The following is a 14,592-nucleotide window of genomic DNA, read 5'->3' on the forward strand; positions in this document are numbered from 1 at the left end:
GGCAAGTCCTGTTGAGCCAAACTGCAGAACCAGCTGGACAGTGCAAGATCCAGGACTGCGAGTAGGTCCAGTAGGGAAACTGTGGGCACCCTGATGGGCTGCAACTCCCACTGGTGAGCATGAGAACCAGGACTGTGAGCAGGCCTGGATAGACAGGTGGAGGCACTGCTGGCATGAGTGTGGGATAGAGGGTGGAGTCAGCTGGGACGAGTTAGGCTTCAACACCCAATTATTTGTATGAGAGCTGAACAAGAGGTGGAACAGACCAGATCAGTCCACTGCACATGCTGGCAGCACAGAAATCAGGACTGGAGGCCAACCCAGTGGGGGTTACTCTGACTGGGCTGGAGCTCCTAACTGTGTATGTGAGGGCCAACTGTGTGGAGGGCAGGGTTGGGCTGGGCCACAAAACCCATTGGTTTGCTTAAGAAATTGGGCTGGAGATAGATCTGACCCAGCAATCACAATCACCAGAGTGGACATAGGCTGATGTGGGTGACAGAATGAACTTGACCCCATGCAGGCAGGCACACACAGAGATATGTCTGAGATCACCTCAAACGATATTACTTTGAGAGTCCCTGCAACTAAACCGCTGGACTCATAACTCCAACCATGGGGAGAATGGTAGGACCTGTGGTCTGACCAGGGAGCACAAGTGTCAGAACTGGACCTTCTCAGCATCTTTGACGGAGAGTGGACGGCATACCCAGAGGCACATGAAGGATATGTCAGACCACTAGAGCCTGCAGAGAACACCTGGTACCACAGCAGAGGAAGGAAAGCAGAACCAATTGGTCAACTACCCCAGTGAAGGATGACAGCAAATTTCTGAGCAAACAGAGACTCAGAGGTGGACTGTGTCAACCAATGGACCCTTGAAGGATATCGTCATCCTTGCATATGCGAGACTGACAGTAGTGGAACCCTCGGAGCAGCCTCCACATCAAGGACTTTGGAATGACATCGGGTGGCCATTCCCCATCTCTGGGGGCTGAGGCAGTTGGGAGGCTGAATATGGCTTCTCCCTTTGTCTCTCCCCTACCCTAGATACAGGAAGAAAGAAAAGAAAATGTGGAAACAAAGGTCTCACCCATTTTCCCCTAATCCTGGACTCTTCCCACCCTAATCAACTATGTAAACATCATCAAAAATAAAATTTAAAAAAATACACTGTGGGCCCGGCGCGGTGACGCAGTGGTTAAGGTCCTCGCCTTGCACACCCGGGATCCCATATGGGCACTGCTTCTAATCCCAGAAGCCCTGCTTCCCATCCAGCTCCCTGCCTATGGCCTGGGAAAGCAGTCGAGGACAGCCCAAAGCCTTGGGACCCTGCACCCACGTGGGAGACCCAGAAGAGGCTCCTGGCTTTGGATCGGCAGAGCATAGACTGTTGCGCTCACTTGGAGAGTGAATCATTGGACGGAAGATCTTCCTCTCTGTCTCTCCTCTCTGTATATCCGCCTTTCCAATAAAAAATAAAAAATAAATCTTTAAAAAAATACACTGCAACTAATCACGCTACAATTTAGTATAATTTAATCTACACATACCCCAATTTGGTATAATTTAACCTACACACAATTATATTTGACAATATTTAAACTGGAGAAATATGCACCATTGTTCACAACCTCCAGCAATAGTACAGCAGGCACCATCCAAAATGACAGTGACTTGTCTCATGTGGTCACTGGACAGCGGCAAAGAGGCCAGGCCAAATGGAGATATGCTGCTAATGAGTGTCTTCCCATCAGAATCATAGGCTTTGGTAATTTATTTTCATGTTATTCACAGTTTTCTATTTCATTTTTGGATTCCCTTTACATTGGCTAAGTTCATTTGGAAAATAGAGTTGTGTTTTCACAGAGTAAAAAAGGATATTCATGGCTGAATCGGAACCAACAGAGATCATGGGGCCCTCATTTGTGCCCTCAGCAGAAGCAAGCACAGCCCAAAGGAACAGCAAGACCTCAGAGACAGTGTCAGCCACTTCTCAAAGAGGGCTTCCCTTCTCAACAAACAGACTGTGGCTGGCCTCAGCCTTTGGCATGCTCCCTGTCCTCTGTACACCAACATACTCAATGCTGCACTACTGCACTTTGCTTTCGCCTTGGGAATCTCCAGGGCAGAAGATGAGAGGTGCTAAGAATTCAACTGACAGGAATACAGTTCATTGGGCAAGCATCTCTTTGCCTGAACCAAGATATAAACCCAGTGGAACTGCACTGAGTCTATAGTGTAGCAATGATATCTACCACTTGTTGAAGAATTGCTATCAGTCTGTCCTGTGTTAGGCACCTTCCACCCATTGCCGCATTCAGCCTCTCAATGACCCTGTGCCACAGGTATTGCCAGGCCAATATAACAGTGAGGAAAACAGATCCAGAAGAGAAGGAAGCTAGCGAAAATCCAGCTTTTAAGTAAGTACAATAGTACCTACTTTATGTATTCTTGAGTTGTTTTAAAAAAAAAAGATTCCTTGTTCAAAAACAATTATTTAAATACTTATTTTTACTTGAGAGGGACATTTCCAGAGAGAAGGAAAGACAGAGAGAAAAATCTTCCATCCACTAATTCACTCCCCAGATAGTCACAACAGCTGGAGCTGAGTTGATCTGAACCCAGGAGCTTTTTCCAGGTCTCTCACATGGGTGCAGGGTCCTAAGGACTTGGTTCATCTTCAACTGCTGTCCCAGGCCATAAGGAAGGAGCTGGATTAGAAGTGGAACAGCCACAACATGAACCGAAGCCCACATGGAATTCCAGCACTTGTACGTGGAAGATTAGCCTGTTGAACCACCATGCTGGCCACTGAAAAACAATCTTATTGAAGGTCTGAAAGGGTCTAAAATCCCACAATATCCAGTTAGTCCTCTAGGCCATCTGGTTCTACAGAAATGCTACAATTTCTGGGAAAAGTTCCATCAGTCACTTACATGTTGGGCATAAGTGAAGGCAGCAGCCCTTTCTCTGGACAAGTGTTCCAGACGAGGGAACTGACAATATACAAATGGTAACCAGATGGTGGTAACATACTTGGACAGCATGCTTCTGATTATACAAAGACCTTTCACTCCTAACATTCCACATGATTCTGACTCAGAAGGAATAGAAAACAATGAGTCAAAAGGATGAAACTGAAGAACTACAGACAAACTTCACAGTTAACCAATAATTCCTCACTAACTAGGTATCACCCAGCTTCCCCATCCCACTGCCCACTGGACTCTGTGCCCTATTCCTTCTGCCCTTCTACTCTGTCGGCTTACATGCCTGATTCTTCTTTCTTCTACACTCTCAATACCATACCCCCACCTCCAGTTGTCATTGTTCCATGATCTCCACTTCATATCTGCAGAAAAGGTAAATACCCCAGGAAAACCCTTCCCAACAATTAGAGTAAATGGAAATTTTGCATGAAATGCAATTATTGGCTATTTGGGGGGAAAATATTAATAAGCCACAATAAACCAAAAATTTAGAATGAAACACATTACTACAGAAATTTCAGTAAAACTCCAGCTTTTTTGTTTGTTTGTTTGTTTTTTAAAGATTGATTTTATTTTTATTGGAAAGGTGGATATACAGAGAGGAGAGACAGAGAGGAAGATCTTCTGTCCAATGATTCACTCCTCAAGTGAGCACAACGGCCGATACTATGCCGATCCAAAGCCAGGAGCCTCTTCCAGGTCTCCCACGTGGGAGCAGGGTCCCAAGGTTTGGGGCCGTCCTCGACTGCTTTCCCAGGCCACAGGCAGGGAGCTGGATGGGAAGCGGAGCTGCTGGGATTAGAACCAGTGCCCATATGGGATCCCGGGCGTGCAAGGTGAGGACCTTAACCACTGCGTCACCGCGCCGGGCCCAAAAACTCCAGCTTTTTAAAGTCATTTTTTATTCTGCATAAACCTGTATTAGGAATCTACTGGAAAGCATATCTCACAATAAAACTAACCAAAATAAGACTTATTATTCCAACAATAGGTGAGGCTTCATAAACACTGAAATCTCCACCACCAGCAAGGAGCAGATAGTATATTTGTAGGCTCTTCCCCAATATGAGGTAGACCTTAGAAATTGTCCGTGAATTTTTGATTAACAAAAAAATCACAACTTATAGAAAATTTTGCATTCAATGTAACTATTAAAGTCTATGTTGGCTAATAAATATGTTAAGTTTGATCTGAAGCTTTGGAACTTCCAATGAAATGACTTTAAGTGATCACTGACATCTTTCTTTTAAATAAGTGTTAAATGAAGGAATATTCTGTGTATTAAACATGTGTCAGTATCATAAACATGTTATTTTTTAGAAACTCATCCAGGAATATATAAGTAGTAATACTAATTCTGTGCTGCTATGAAATGATTTAGTATCTACAGAACATCCTAGCTACAAAAGAAATATGAAAGTCTTGACTTTAAATTTATTGAATGAGCATTTCATGAATACCTACAGATTTTATATTAAATGCTGGGAATAATACAGGAAAGACGCATCAAATGAGTTCAAAAGTTGAGGCCAATAACTAAGATGCTTTGACTGTTTACTGGGTAACAGTAGCTGTTCTAAGAACATTATATATTTAATCTCCTATGCCTCAGATGAATATATATTATGACCAGAGAGGAAGCTGTGGCCCAGAGAGTGAAAGTAATTTGCCCAAAATCACATAAAATGTGACTGGTAGACCCTTGATTTGAATCCTCACGGCATAACTCAGGAATTTATGCTTTTAACAACTATGCGTGGGACTAAAAAACCTAAAATAAGTTGTATGTTCCAGCTGGGCTATACAAGGAATTTAACAGACCTCCATCTACCTACAAACACATCAGTTGTAGAGAGTGTATAGAGTATAGAGCAGAAGGTTGAGCTACCATTTATGATGCCAGCACACTTCACATGAGTACCTGTTTGAGTCCTGGCTGCTCCACTTCTGATCCAGCTCCCTGCTAATACACTTGGAAAACCATAAGATACACATAAGGAGTCCTGGAAGGGATTCAAGGCTTGTGGCTTCAGCCTGAGCCAGCCCTGACCATTCTGATCCATTTGCATAGTGAATCAGCAACTGGAAAATCAATCTCTCTCTCTCTCTCTCTTTCTTTCTCTGTAACTCTGCCTTTCAAACAAATGTAAAAAATGAAGAAATACACAGATGAACTCACAAGAATATTTGGGAAATTGCCAATAATAGAAAATAAAAGAAAACTGAAAATTGGAATAGAAACCGTGCAAATCCCTATATCAGCTTCCCTGGCTGTAGGTGGAAGAAAGAGCAACAAGGAGAGGGGAATGAAAATTTGCTATCTTCACAAAGATTTTGGCTTGACCTTCAAGTCCCATGTAGAGATAGGACAGTAGGTCTTCAAAATAAGAGACATGAAAAATAAAAAGGGAAGGGTCAGCAAATGTAAATTTCTAGGATACAGAAACAAAAACTATACAGGTAATATTTGAAATGTGAAAATATGTAAACATTTGACAGCATGTGAAAATATGTGGTATACTTCAAACAAGATATGGCTTCCAAACTCCTACTGACATTGAAATTCCAAAGTCATAAATCAATCATTTGAATAGGATGGAAACTTAATCCAATTATGGTGTTTGGAGTGTGGGCCTAGTGGGTGGTCCTCAGGTCACTGGGAGCATACTCTTGGATGAAAATCCTCATGAGACGAATGATCAGCAAAGTCCGCCACAGGCCCAACCATTCTCTCTGAAATTTTTCCTCTGAATATATCCCCCCACTGCCATCTATCACTCTCCCTAGACATGAAGCCAAAGGGACTGCCTAACCCTGCACTAGAAGTTCCAGAACCATAAGCCAAAATAAACCTCTTCCATTCACAATCAGATCATCTCAAGTACTTCAAAGGAGAAATGAGAAGCAGACTAATACGATATTGAAAATACGGCTGGGAAATGTTAAGAATAAATGAAAAACACAAATGCTTAGATTACCAAAAAAAAAAAAAGTTTTAATCTTCAGAAAGACAGATGAAATAAATCCATCCCTAGGTGAGTCACAACAGACATCAAAAACAAAGAGAAAAAGGCAACCCAGAGAAAAATATCTAAGCTAGACAAACTACAGTGGAATTAATATTCTAGGCTTTCAAAGGCTTTCTTGTTGGCAACAAGAGAACCACAAACCAAGAGATTGATATCTTCAAAATGCTTTTTGAAAATAACTGTCAATCTAGAGTTTCACATTCCGCCAACATATTTCTCAAGAATGAGGGGAAAATAAAGACACTTTTCAGAAGAAACTGTGTTTACCACTCAGTAACTCCCACTGAAAGAGCACTAGAGGGTATACGTACAAGGATACACAAAAAAGTTCTCAAAACATTGTGCAAAAAGATTCTGAAATTGACATATATAGAGGTTATAGAAAAGTTCATGGATAATGTGTATTATGAGAAACTATGCATGAGTTTCAAAATATTTTGCACCAAAACAAACTTTTAATTTGATTTTTTCTGTGTGTTATGTGTTTTCTGAAGTACCCTGTAGCGTTGGTTCAAGAAAATTAGAGCTAGAAGAAAGGGAGGAAATTAAAAAAAAAACAGAAACCAGAAAGGTAAATTGAAACTAGCAAGTCCAAATAATAGTCATGATAATAACATCCACCACACAGAACATTAATTATATGTAACCAGAAAGACAAAATTAACTTCTGCAGTCTTTGTATTTCATTAGAGGAAAGTAGGAATATTGGGAAACTTTAAAAGCTATTATTTCATGTATGTGTATTAAAATTTTAAGGAAAGGTCAGAGTTTTGGCACCAGATTAAGCTACCAATTGCTACACTAGCATCCCTTATGGGTACCAGTTCAAGTCCTGGCTGCTCCATTTCCAGTCTGTCTTTCCACTAACATGGCTGATAAAGCAGCAAATATGACCCAAGTGTTTGGGGCCCTGATACCCACATGAAAGCTAGAAGGTCCTGATTCCTGGCTTTGGCCTGACCCAGGCTGGGTTACTGTGGAGACTGAATATTCTTGCACTGTCTCTCCTCTTCCCTTCCTGTAACTCTGCCTTTCAGACAAATAAATCAATCATTTTTAAATGGGGATGGTTGGTAAGAAAAGAAATAAATGTATAATTTTCAATACAGTAGACTGAAGCAGAGGAAATAAAGTCAACCAACTCTATAAAAATAGGACACATTTTAAAATATGCTAGAAATAAATCCAAATATGTAAGAATATATTACTATATCCAGAATAAAACATTGATTCAATCTGGCTTCAGATTGAATAAAATAAAATACAGCTTAAAGCATAAAAAGACAGAATGCCTAAAAATTATTTGGAGGAGCCTATGCTGTAGCATAGCACATAAAGTTGTCATTGGTGACGCAGCACACTATTTAAATAAGGCATCAAGTCCCAGCTGCTCCACTTCCTATCAAACTACCTGCTAATGTTCCTAGAAAGGAGCAGGGGGTGGTCCAGGACCTTGGGTCCCTGCACTACCTGGGAGACCTGGAAGAAGCTTTTGGTTCCTGGCTTCAGACTGGCCAAGCCCCAGGCATTGCAGTCACTGGGGAGTGAACCAACAGATGGAAGATATTTCTCTCTCTTTATCTCTGTTGCTGTGTGTGTGTGTGTGTGTGTGTGTGTGTGTGTGTGTCTGTGTGTGTGTGTGTGTGTGTGTGTGTAATTCTGCCCTTTGAATAAGCAAGTAAACCTTTAAAAATTATATGGAGCTGCACATTAATACCAAATAATTAGATAAGCTATATGCAAAGCTATTTTAACCTTGACCAATAGCTCATGCCTTTATATTTCTCAATAGCAAACTACCTTAAAAGAGGCAGGTTCCGGTGAGAGCACTTCCATAGAAGCATTTGAGTTTCTGCTCCCAGGACGGGTTCTTGAATTTGAGGCTGGTTTCGAAATTCCATCTAGGTTCCCCTTTATAATATCCATGGATAAACTGAAAGAAATGAAGAATTAAAAAGTAAGGTGACTTCAATGTTCATCTTTCCCATTAGGTAATGTGAACAGCCAATTATTCAGTCTTCCTTTAAGTGCTTTATTACTCCCCAAGTCACACAATTTTATGAAGGCATCCTATGTGCAGATTGTTAAATCATATATCACTGTAGGCTCAGAACACCAGATACTAAAGGAAGCCAAGAGAGTGCAGAAGTGAACAACAGCTTGGTGGCTTCCTGTGCAGCCATAATAAAACAGCAACAGTGGTCCTGGTGCTCCCTGAGCTGACACTTACCCAACCACAATCTACTTGATCTTCATGACACACAAAGGCTCCTCTGCTCTCTCCTCCTGCTTTCACCCCCCCATCACCAGCCTTGCCATCCTGGCTCAGCCTTCAGCCTGGGCTTTCTAATACTCTTTTGGTGTCACATTTTCATGGAATTCCTGTCTCCAGGGCATTGCCCTAATTTTACCAACCTTCCCTTTTTCTAAATCAACATTCTACTTTGGGCTTTTTTTTAAAAAGATTTATTTTATTGAAAAGCCAGATTTACAGAGAGAAGGAGTGACAGAGAAAGATCTTCCATCCACTGGTTCACTAACCAAGTAGCCTCAGAGGCCAGAGCTGAGGTGATCTGAAGTCAGGGGCCAGGAGCTTCTTCCTGGTTTCCCACACAGGTGCAGGGTCCCAAGGCTTTGGGCCGTCCTCTACTGCTTTCCCAGGCTACAAGCAGAGAGCTGGATGGAACGTAGACCACTCAGAACATGAACCAGTGCTGACACAGGATCCCACGCATACAAGGTGAGGATTTAGTCATACAGCCATCACGCCAGGCTCCAATACTCTATTTGTGCCCTCTGGCATAGGAGAACAAAATCTATTTCCCTTAGGAGAAGACAGAATTCCTTCATCTGATTCTCTTGGCCCATCTCTTTAGTTAGTGTTATGTGAAACCAAGGCCTTTCACCATTCCAGCTACTCTACTGACAATACTGATTTCTGAAGCCAGGAATACTGAGCAAACAGCTTAAGGTAGATGGGGAGTGCAGGCACTGCAACACATTAATCAAAACTATTGCAGATCTGTCCGGTGGTATTAGTCTAACATGCATGTTGGGTAAAAGAAGAAAACAGGGAGAATTCTAGCTAGCTTGCATTCAGAGTACATATGAATAGTATATTCCTGCAAATCCTTTTCTAAATTAAACCACTTCTCTCAAAACACAAAAAAGACAAATCTACCCACTTGCATGTGTAACATTATCTTTTTGTGTTAGCCTATAAAACGGTCGTTTTCTGTTGTTGCTATTGTTGCTGTTGTTGTTGTTTAACCTCAGAGGCAGACACCAGAGAAGCTTAGGACTTCAGCAGAGGCACACACATAAACAACCTGTAGCTCCTCCTAAGCATGGGACAAGATGGCTTGGCCTCTAACCAGTACATGTGTCAGAGCTGATGCTCAAGAGAACAGCAGGTCAACTCTTTCCATCTCCACAAACGAAAAAAGGCACTGAGCCCAGCATTATTCACCTCTGTAAAGGGCTCTGGGCTTGCTAAGAAGGCATTGACATTCTTATAGGAGAATGATGGATCACTCTAGTCTATCACATCACAACCATGAAGCACAAGTCGCCAAAGGCCAAATGTCTTGTAAATGCCCCAGCAGCCTGTCAAGGGAGAGTTATTGTAACTCTCAGAGGGAGCAAAGAGATGGATGCACGTGCAAGACGAAATAATACACTCCAACAGCCGGCAGGGCACAGGAAGCCATCCATGACACAGCTCAGCTAAAAAGTTCCACAAACCTTTCAGTTTGCTTCAGCAGCAGAGCTTTTTATTATGTGTGTCCCTAAAAATAATGCATTAAATGAAATGTAAGTCTAGACATAAGTGAGGATGTAACTACCAACTATTTCATGAATTTGGTCATGTGCAAAGAAAGGTGGCTAAAGGACACTGACATAGCCTCTTGAAGATACGTTTCAGGATTTGGTAGGAAATCTCAGTTGTCAGAGAGAAATTTCACAAGAAAAATAAAGCATGTAATAGAAAGAAAATAGACAAGCAACAAGCAATAATAGTTGCATAGGAATTGAATGTGAATTTAACCAAATATTGAGCCTTCCTTATTTGTTTTATTTTTGTGGTGGGGGCGGGCTTCATTACTACATTGAGTGTACGTGGGAAGGAGTGTGTAAAAAGAAGCGAACTGCTTAAGACACCAGGGCTGTCATAACAGAGAATCAAAGGGAATATGCCAAATTTGGTAAATCCAAACAGTTAAATAAACATAACTTGACAAGTTCAAGACGGTTGCCTCTGCAACAGGAGAACAAGGAGTCTTTTTGTTCCCCTCCATGATGCATGTTACAGTACAGTTTGGCATTGTTTACTATATTACTATAATAAGAGGAAAAACTAATTTTAAAGGTAGTAAATAAATATGAAATATTAAATTGCTAAGGGACTAGAAAGAAAAGGCAATTTTCATAATCACAGAATGAGTGACTGGTTAAGCATGCTATCAGGAGCATAAATAAAAAAAAAAGGAACAGAAAAATTTGATTGTAAAACATGTAATTATCTTGCATCTCAACCATAAAAAATAAATCTAACTTAAAACTAAAATGTACCAGAAAAGCTGGATAGAATATACGTAACACAAATATAAAAAAGATTAATAAAGTTATCTCAAGACTTCTTACTAATCAAGAGGAAAGCACAGTTCAATAGAAAACTGACTAAAAGCATAAACAATCAGTATAATATTAAAAACACAAAGAGAAAATGAGGGAAGAAAGGAAGAAGGGAGGAAAGAAAGGAGGAAAAGAGAACAGGGAAACAAAAACTGTGAATAATCTTACTTTTAAAACCTCAATTACAGGGGCTAACGTTGTATAACTAGTAAAATCACCACCCACAATGCCAGCATCCCATATAGGTCCTAGTTTGTGTCCCAGAGTTTCACTTCTGATCCATCTGCCTACTAACGACCTGGGAAAAGCGGCGGAAGATGGCCCATGCATGAGGGCCCCTGCAGCCACATGTGAGACCCACAAGAAGCTCCTGGCGCTTGGCTTCCATCTGATTCAGTACTCTTCATCTGGGGAGGGAACCACTGGAATATTAATCTCCTTCAGTCTCTGTCTCTCTCTCTCTCTAACTTTTAAAATAAATAAGTATATATTTTTTTAAAAATTTCAGTGTCTCTAACTAAAGGAATATGTAAGAAAGAGATTTGGAAAATTATTACATATTAAGGAAGAGCACTGTATTCTAAATTGGTAATTTCTCCTTGTTTTTAAGTAATGTTCTTGCTGATTTCAATTAAGCATGTCATATAACCATAAGTAAAGAACGCAATTTTTGGAAGAAGATTTCTAGAATTTACTAAAAAGTATTCAAAAATAAGCAATCACCAAACATTTCACCACTCCATGATAAGCACTACTGGTTATTTTCCATTTTTGCTGTATGTCTTTTTCAACAAAACTAGACTGATATTTCCTCCTTATGTCACCAAGACACTTTACACTTAGGCTATTATTCACTTAATTACATTTGATTAAATATATATACATATATAATCAAATTCTAAATTATAAAAACTATAACCAACACAACCAACTTTATATAACATTTGATTCAAATAAGATAAAACTTTGTCAGTTCAAGCAAGATGAAATTAAAGAGAAATGCAACAACTATGGGTAATTTAAAACCAAAACAGGGACATATAATTGCCATTAATTTGATATTTTAGATGAATAAAGCAATCCAACAAAAACGCGTATTAAATTATGTACAATAAAACTTTAAAAGTGCAATCTTCATTTTCATGAATTTTTTTTAAAGATTTATCTTACTTTTATTGGAAAGTAGGATATATAGAAAGGAGGAGAGACAAAGATCTTCCATCTGTTGATTCATTTCTCAAGTTGCTGCAATGGCTGGAGCTGAGCCAATCTGAAGCCAGGAGCCTCATCTGAGTCTCCCATACGAGTGTAGTGTTCTAAGGCTTTGGGCCGTCCTCCACTGCTTTCCCAGATCACAAGCAGGGAGCTGGATGAGAAGCAGAGCAGCCGGGATTAGAACCAGCACCCATATGGGATCTCAGCACGTGCAAGGCAAGGACTTTAGCTGTTAGGCTTCTGTCCAGGGCCCTGTTATCATAAATTCTTAAGTGTAAAAATTACAAATACAGAATCTTTACTTGTCCATAAATTTTAAAATATTCCTCATCCCAAGAACCAGTGTAATCGATTCCTATGTCATCTTTGAAGGCATATGCAAGCTTTAAATCCTTTGGGCCTTCTTACTTCTCCCTGACACACACAAACACAAACAGCATGGTACTTTGCAACTTGCTTTCTCAAATTTTATATGTTTTAGAGAATTGTCTATCCCTAGATTATTTCATGCTTTCAAATACCACCATAATATTCCATCACATAGATAAACTATTCTTTAAGTCAACTCATGTAGTTTGTATATAAAGTATTTGCTAATAAAACCAACTTTAAAACTTCAAATGGATCACAAATTGGTAAAAAAGAAAAATTATAACTATAAAATTTTTAGAAAATATATGCAACTGTAGGCTAAGCAAAGATTTATCACATGCATTACTAAAATCATAATTTATAAAAGAGACACTGACAATTTGCAATGCATCAAACTTAAGATTTGAACTCTTCAAAAGATTTCATGAAATGGAAAATAAAATCCAACGACTGTGAGAAAAAATATCTGCCAAACTTGTATCTGATTTAGACATTTCTTAAAGCCACTGAACAGTACACAAAGATGTTCAAAACCATTAGTCCTCAGAAACCTTTGAATTTAAACCACGATGACAGTGCGGCCATTTGGCTCAGCAGTGCATACACACCCCATGCAGGAGTGTCGGGTTCCAGTCCCAGCTCCTCCACTTCACATCCCACTTCCTACCAGTGTACATCCTGGACGCAGCAGGTGATGGTTCATGGACACGGGTCCCTGACATCTATTGGGGAGACCCTGAAACAGTTATAGGCTCCTGACTTCAGCCTGGCCCAGCCCTGGCTATTGCGCATTTGGGGAGTGAGCCAATAGATAAAATATGAACCCTCCATACACACCTGCCTTTCAAATAAAATTCTAAAAATAATTTTAAAACCCCAATTAAATACCTTTTCAAATACACACCTATTCGGTGAAAATTAATTTTAAAAAAAATGACATACCAAGAATTACCAAAATTAAGGAGGAACAGAAACCCTCATATACAGCTGGTGAGAACGCAAAATACATCAGCCAGGGCCTGGTGCGGTAGCCTAACAGCTAAAGTCCTAGCCTTGCATGTGCCGAGATCCCATATGGGTGGCAGTTCTAATCCCAGCAGCCACACTTCAGATTCAGCTCCCTGCCTGTAGCCTGGGATAATAGTAGAGCATAGCCCAAAACCTTGGGACCGTGCACGCATGGGAGACCTGGAAGAGGCTCCTGGCTTCGGATTGGCGCAGCTCCAGCCATTGCAGCCACATGGGCAGCAATTCAGCAGACGAAAGATCTTCCTCTGTTTATCTGACTTTCCAATAAAAATAAATAAACCATTAGAAAAAAAAATACATCAGCCACTTAGCCAAATTCCTGGTGGCTTCTTCTTAGGGTAACCGTATATTCACCATATATAGACATTCAGCCGATAAATGAAAACTTATATTCACACAAAAACTATACATGAATATGTACAGAAACATAATACTTGCCAAAATCCGTAAACTATCCAATTGTGCCCTCTATAGAATGGGTTGAGAAATCATGATGCATTCATTCAGTGGAACAGTACTCGGCAAAGTCAGAGAGCAGCCAGCCACCCATAGAATGCATAAGGCCGTGCGGCGTTCGCTCCCATCAACGTGACATTCTGGGACAAACAAGCTACTCGGACCGAAAACTGAGGGCTTTTACCACAGGTTATGCTGGGTGACTGGGGGAACGCTGTAAGCTAAGCTGTATGCCGATTTTGGTGGCAATTACACCAACACGCGGGTGCGTTTGTGAAAGCTCAAAGAACACTACACCCAAAACGCAGGGAAAACCCTGCGTTTCTTTGGCCACGGATAAAAGCTACAAGTGGCGTCTCACAAACGTGCGTGTGTGGAAGGCCCGCTTCATTCTGGCGGGTTTGGTGTAGTGTCGCTCTAAGTCTCAGCGGCGAAAGCCGGGTTCCCGAGGGTGGCTACTTTACTACAAGCTCCAGGGAAGCTCGGCAGAGCCACCCCGAAGAGAGCCTAGAAACCCGGGAACTAGGCCGGCCGGCTCCTCCTCCGCCCCTCATTGGCCCGTCCGGGGACAGGGCCCGCCCCCGCTCGGCCCGCACGGCCCTCTCATTGGCTCCGCACGCTCTCCCTCAGCGCGTCCTCGGGACACGCGCGGCGGGGAGGGGCGGGCGTCTCCGCGGCTCTCGCCTCCGGGCGGGGACCCGAGGAACGACGGTCCCTCGGCAGGATACCGCCGGACGCAGAAACGCCCAGTGACACTGGGAGCTTCACCTGTTTTCCCCACAGAGGAGGGCTCTTTCCCGCCAACGCAGCCTCGCTGGAGTCGGCAGAGGCGGCCGGTCCCAAGCCCTCCTGCGTCCGGGGAC

The 14,592-nt window shown here is 41.5% G+C and overlaps 1 protein-coding gene across 2 annotated transcripts in view; it reads right to left on the reverse strand.

Moving 5' to 3' along the window:
• Window positions 1–14,266, reverse strand: part of FSIP1 (fibrous sheath interacting protein 1) — a 166,448-nt gene extending 152,182 nt beyond the window's left edge. Inside the window, exons 1-2 of one of the 2 annotated variants that reach the window (XM_040968534.1) lie at window positions 13,712–14,266; window positions 7,823–7,955 (exon numbers count right to left, since the gene is read on the reverse strand). In XM_040968534.1, the coding sequence (XP_040824468.1) occupies window positions 7,823–7,948 (126 nt within the window). In that variant the 5' untranslated portion in view covers window positions 7,949–7,955; window positions 13,712–14,266. Of the gene's footprint in view, window positions 1–7,822; window positions 8,208–13,711 lie in introns of those variants that run through there. The other variant, XM_040968535.1, reaches the window with a different exon arrangement.
• Window positions 14,267–14,592: the final 326 nt, after the last annotated feature.

The sequence above is a fragment of the Ochotona curzoniae genome, unplaced genomic scaffold, assembly GCF_017591425.1.
Source record: "Ochotona curzoniae isolate NIBS_2020 unplaced genomic scaffold, NIBS_Ocur_1.0 scaffold_4701, whole genome shotgun sequence".
Taxonomy (NCBI): Eukaryota; Metazoa; Chordata; class Mammalia; order Lagomorpha; family Ochotonidae; genus Ochotona; species Ochotona curzoniae.